Source organism: Ammospiza caudacuta, chromosome 11, assembly GCF_027887145.1.
Source record: "Ammospiza caudacuta isolate bAmmCau1 chromosome 11, bAmmCau1.pri, whole genome shotgun sequence".
Lineage (NCBI taxonomy): Eukaryota > Metazoa > Chordata > Aves > Passeriformes > Passerellidae > Ammospiza > Ammospiza caudacuta.
Window position 1 is genome coordinate 25,991,909 of NC_080603.1, and position 5,831 is coordinate 25,997,739.

General features: G+C 47.5%; 1 protein-coding gene across 1 annotated transcript; it reads right to left on the reverse strand.

Annotated features, from left to right (window-relative positions):
- Positions 1-1,535: 1,535 nt before the first annotated feature.
- LOC131562739 (serine palmitoyltransferase small subunit B-like) lies at positions 1,536-4,271 on the reverse strand. The gene is made up of 2 exons (XM_058812580.1): positions 4,134-4,271; positions 1,536-2,317 (listed from the first exon to the last, which is right to left on the reverse strand). The coding sequence occupies exon 2, from the start codon at positions 2,297-2,299 to the stop codon at positions 2,057-2,059; it is 243 nt and encodes an 80-aa protein (XP_058668563.1). The 5' UTR covers positions 2,300-2,317; positions 4,134-4,271; the 3' UTR covers positions 1,536-2,056.
- Positions 4,272-5,831: the final 1,560 nt, after the last annotated feature.

Here is a 5,831-nt window from a genome sequence, read left to right on the forward strand (position 1 = left end):
TCCCTGGGGGCCGGGGCAGTGCCGAGCAGCCTCTGGGGAAGGAGCTTTCCCCGCTCTCCTCCCTGCACCACCCTGGCCCAGCCCCAGCTGTGCGTGATCCCGATCCCGATCCTGATCCTGATCCTGATCCTGATCCTGATTCCAGCTGAGCCTGACCTGACAAATCCAGAACCCCAGGCAGGAGCCTGCCCAGGCAGGGCTGGGAACTGAACTGGGATGAGATATTGTAAATCCTGGAGGCTTGGGACAGGCAGGGGAAAGGGGGGGATGAGGAAAATGAATGAGGAACTCTGGGGAGCTCCGGCTGCCCCTTGGCCCCTTTGTTTCCTCTGCTGGATTTTGGTGCTTTCCTGGCTCTGTCCTGTTCCCCCAGCCCAGCTGGGATCTGGGGATGGGAGCAGAGCCCCACCCCAGTCCTGCACCCAATCCCACCCCAATCCTACCCCAGGTGTTGTGAAAGAGGCACCCCAAAACCCCCATGGGAAAGGGCAGCAGCAACACAACCAGGGTGAATAATACAATAACACAGCCTGCTCCTCCAGCCTGCTCTGGCATTCCTGAGTGCTCAGAAATGCTCAGGATGTCCCTGTGGAGTCCTGCAGGGACTGAGGGTGACCTGCTCCTGCCCTGGGCTCACTCCCAGGCACAGCTTGAGCAATAGTTATTTTCACAATCTTGAGAAATATACAGATTTTGCACCTTTAATGCAAAGTCCTGCCTGTATTTCTCTGTATTAGGGACTGACAGGCTGGGGAAAATTCAGTGTCTCCATAAATAGGCTAATGATCGATATAATTAAAATATTGTGTGCTCCCTCTTCTTCCTGAACATCAGTAAATACAAATTATATTGATAAATATCAGTAAACATAATATGCGGACTAAGCATGAAAGCAAATCTACGCTAATTACTACTTCAACCATTATATTATTTGAATAAAACATCCCATTGGATCCAAGTTTGGAAGTATTGAATAGATTTTTTTTTACAAACTTAGAGATAATTGTTAAAAGACTTGGGAGTTTGAGCACAGCTGTCCTCATTTTCCCAGAGAAATTATTTTCATCTCCTGCCTTATTTCCCCATAATTATAAACTGGGAAAGCAGCTGAGGTGACAAATGACATAATTGATGTCTTCACTTTGTTTTGTCGCCTCCTGTGATCAAGCCTCATTCCCTAATTCCCTGCATTGCCACCTACAGCAACAACCCATCCTCTGGAAGGAGAGGACATCGCAGGGGCTTGGGAAAAATCCCAAAACAAAAATTTAGAAGGTGAAAACGAGGGAGTAAAGGGTTAGGAAAAAAGGAGACATTGTATTTTTATATTTTTATATGTTTAGGGGTTTATTTTCAACTGAAACCCAACCACAAGTGAATCTGTAGTGTTATATTATCTTTATGATGCATGTGATTTACTCATCTTCTAAAGACTATCTGGTTTTATAAAGCCCAAGAATCTGAGAATTTAATCAGAAATTTTCACAGCAGCACATCCTCACATTTTTAATGAATCAGTGGCATTGTTTGCACCATGATAACGAGCCAGCCAAGTAATTCATTGTATAAAACAATCAAGGAGACTGAATAAATCCTGAAATCATTCCATAAGAACACAGCAAGCTCAGGGAAGCAGCTCCCACTCGTCCAGGATTTTTGTGTGCACATCTCTTCTGGCAGACAAGAACAAATCCATGCTGTCTCGTTTCTCCAGATGGAAACTTCCCATATCCAAACAGCTTTCCCTGGGAAAAAATCTTCAGGGAGGTTTTGCTCCTTTCCCCAAAATAACAAAATCTTCAGGGGGGTTTTTCCTGTGCCCTGGAATAACAAAATCTTCAGGGGGGTTGTTCCTGTCCCAATCCCAGCTCTGTAATTCCAGTGGGTCACTAAAATTGAAAGCTCTTGAAGAATCAAAGAGTAAAAACAGGGATTGATTGGAGCAAAAATAATTTCCTGTCAGAGCAAAACACGAAGAGAGGATAAAGCAGAGTTTGCTGCTCCTGGACAAAAATGGGATAAGGAAACTCTTTGATGCCCAAGGCAGGCTGAGGTTTTACTTCACCACAGAAAGAGAATTTTCCCGTGGGTTTCCCAGGAAGCTGCAGAGGAGCTGGAAGGCCGAGCTGGCGTGGAAAGCCAGGCACACATAGGTGGTGTAGAGCAGCAGCCCCAGCATGGCCAGGTTGAAGGAGTAGAAGAGCACCTTCTCCCAGGGCTCCATCAGGTAACTGCAGGTGATCAGCTCAAACTGGCAGAAGAGCCAGTACAGGTACCTTTGGGTGCTCTTCACATCCATCCCCAGTCCCAGAGCTCCCTGTGGGATGAAAGGGGGGGGATCATGGAAACGGGAACCTGGAAATGGGAACCTCATGTTGTACCTGAAGGGTGAGGGATCATGGAAATGGGAACCTGGAAATGGGAACCTCATGTTGTACCTGAAGGGTGAGGGATCATGGAAAGGGGAACCTGGAAATGGGAACCTCACGTTGTACCTGAAGGGTGGAGGATGATGGAAATGGGAACCTGGAAATGGGAACCTCACGTTGTACCTGAAGGGTGAGGGATCATGGAAATGGGAACCTGGAAATGGGAACCTCACATTGCACCTGAAGGGTGGAGGATCATGGAAATGGGAACCTGGAAATGAAGGGTGGGGGATGATGGAAATGGGAACCTGGAAATGGGAACATCACATTGCTCTGGAAAGGTGGGGGATCATGGAAATGGGAACCTCACATTGCACCTGAAGGGTGGGGGAACCTGGAAATGGGAACCTGGAAATGGGAACCTGGAAATGGGAACCTCACATTGCACCTGAGGATGGAGGATCACGGAAATGGGAACCTGGAAATGGGAACCTCATGTTGTACCTGAAGAGTGGGAGATCATGGAAATGGGAACCTCACATTGCACCTGAAGGGTTGGGGATCATGGAAATGGGAACCTGGAAATGGGAACCTGACATTGCTCCTGAAGAGTGGGGGATCATGGAAACGGGAACCTGGAAATGAAGGGTGGGGGATCATGGAAATGGGATCATGGAAATGGGAACCTCACACTGCACCAGCCTCACCAAGGAGGCTCCCTGAGAGCTCATTTCACCCAAGAGCTGTGGCAATTCCATTCCCCAGGCCAAGCTCTGCCAGAATTTCACCTTGCACTGGGTTACTCAAGGCTCTGTTGGAGCAGCTTAATTAAAACTCCCATTAAACCCTCTCTCCTTCCTCCTCCTCCTCCCCACCTGTGGATTTCTACACAGAATTTGCTACAAGGCCAATTCCTACCACTGCAGGCTGGATTTTGTCTCACGCTCCAGTCGCTGCTGGAAGTTCCAGGTGCAAACTGAGAGCATGGAGAGCTCCACACAAACAGAATTCCAATAAAAGGAAACTACATCCAGGTTATCCAGCTTTTTCTGCAGCAGGGAATGAATTGATCTGTTGCCAGAATTAAATAATAATACTAATAATACTAATAATACTCATAATACTATAACTACTACTACTAATTATAATAATATTTAGTGTATAATATAAAATATTATGTTGTATGTAATATATAATAATGTAAAATAATAATAAAGACAAATTTCTTTTAAAGAAGAAATAAATCAATGCTAGTAGTTACTGAGTGTTGCATTATGGCACCAGCAGGACACAGAACTGGAGGGCAAAAGGGAAAACAGGACTAGTTCAGTTATTGACACTTTCTGTCCTTTGGTAAATAAGAGGCAACAAATCAAAACCTCTGATTTCCCACTTTTTAATTAGGAAGTAAAGAACCCCTGTTGGTGTCAAAATCTGTGGAAAGAAATTTATCCCTCAGAAATGACATGCCATTAACTCCACAGCCCCAAACAGAGTGGGATTTTACCCTAAAAAAGCAACTTCCCAGAGATTTTAGTGACATTTTGCTTCCATATCTCCTCCACCTCTTTTCTTCCTGCCAGGTGAGTGAAACAAATGCCTCTGTAGTTTGAAATATTAACAATTGCTTGTGGAAATATCCTCATTAACCACCCCATTTCTGCCCTTACACACAGTTTTTACTAAATTGGGTGACACCTGAGCCTCTTCCCACCAAATGCATCACTGTGAGGTAAAATTTGGGATGTGAAAAGCAGCACTCACCTGTGCGGGGCAGGGGATGCTCTGGAGCCTGGCAGGGAGCAGCTCCCGTGTGGATGGAGAGGCAGAGCCCAGGAGTCTGATCCTCAATTACAGAGCGTGTCCTCCACTCCCCGCCCTCCTCCTGCCTGCTGAAATCTCCTCTGGCCACAGGACTCTGCTTTGTGCAATAATTTATGCTCTGCCTGCACCACGCTCAGGACACGGCACCGGGATCCTGGGGCCGGGCCCAAGCTCAGGGACTCTGCAGGGAGGAGCACAGCAGGCAAACAAATATTTACAGTTCATGCCTTGGCTGATTGCAAACCTCCCAAAACACCTCTGCCCCCGTGGGGCTCTGAGCTCCTACAAGGGGCAATTTCGTGTCTCCACAGAATTACGGGGTTAAGCAGCCACAAAAATGTGGCACAGGAAGGCCTGCAGTGAAGCCACCACCTTCTTTTGCAACATCTGATTAGGATTATTTTCAAACAGCTCCCAATCTCTGCATCTCCCAAATCTCATCCAGAAACCCCAGGGTGGAGGGGATTTGGGGACCAGGTTGGTCTAAGGAAAGGAGGGTGAGTTTTCCTCAGAAAAGCTGCAAAATAAGAGCAGGCCGCAAATGCTGGAGGCTCTTTAATGATCTAATTGGGCAAGTAAACGAGGTAAAAATCTGCATAATGGATGGTGTTCCAAACTATCTGCCTGCAGCCAGATCATTTCCAAATATGAATCATGGGGATGATGTGCCACAAGCCATGTCTGGGCCTCGCCTTCCCTCCCTCCTGTCCCAAACACAGCCTGAGCTCAGCTGGAGCAAACCCTGCCCTGCTCCCTCAGCCTTCTGCTTTTCCTCCTCATGTTTTCCAACAAAATCAAATTTTCTGTTTAAGAACTGGCCCTTTCCCCTAGAAAATGCAGCAATGGAGAAGGACTGCCCCAGGCAGCAGCAGTCAAAATGCTCCATTTTCAATCTTCCAACCAAATTCTCCATATCCAACCCTTGTCCCTCAGGAATGCCTGCTTCCAACCAGACCTTCTCAGCCATGGTTTTCTGTGGTGTCTGGAGGGCTGGGGTGGGATGCTGCAGACAGGTAGAGATATTAGAAAAGGAAAAATAAAATATGGTTTAGGCCCTGCTACTCTAGCTAAGCTAGCAGCATCTGAGTGTGCTTCTCACAGAATCCTGGGATGGTTGGGTGGAAGTGATGCCTCAGGTTTGAGCTTTTCTATTTTTCACATTCTGTGCTGCTTTAGTGTGGAGTTCTGAGCTTCACATGAGGGGATGGTGAGCTGTGTGCATAGAGCAGGAGACAAAACAATTCCTGCTCCAGCTGGGCACCAAGGACAAATGACCCAAATCTCAGCCCAGGAGCACAAACCCCGTGGGCTGGAGAGAGAAAAACAAGCAGGGTGGGACTGCAGGGGCTAAAGCTGCAATGGGACAATGAACTGCAAGGTGCAAATGGAGCAGAACTGATCCCAGGGAGAGACCCCGGCAGCGCTCGTGCATTTTGGGGCCATTTTGGTTCATCTTGGGTGCAGCCCTGGCTGGGCTCTGGTGCTGCCCAAGGTGGATCCATGGAGGAGATCCTTTGGATAAATCCCTGCTTTATTCTGGGACTCTGTTCGAGGGCCTAGCCTGCACAAGGCATCAGAAACAGGGATTCTGCACAAGGGGGGAGTTTTCCTCTGCAGCTCCAGGGCTGCTGCAGATGG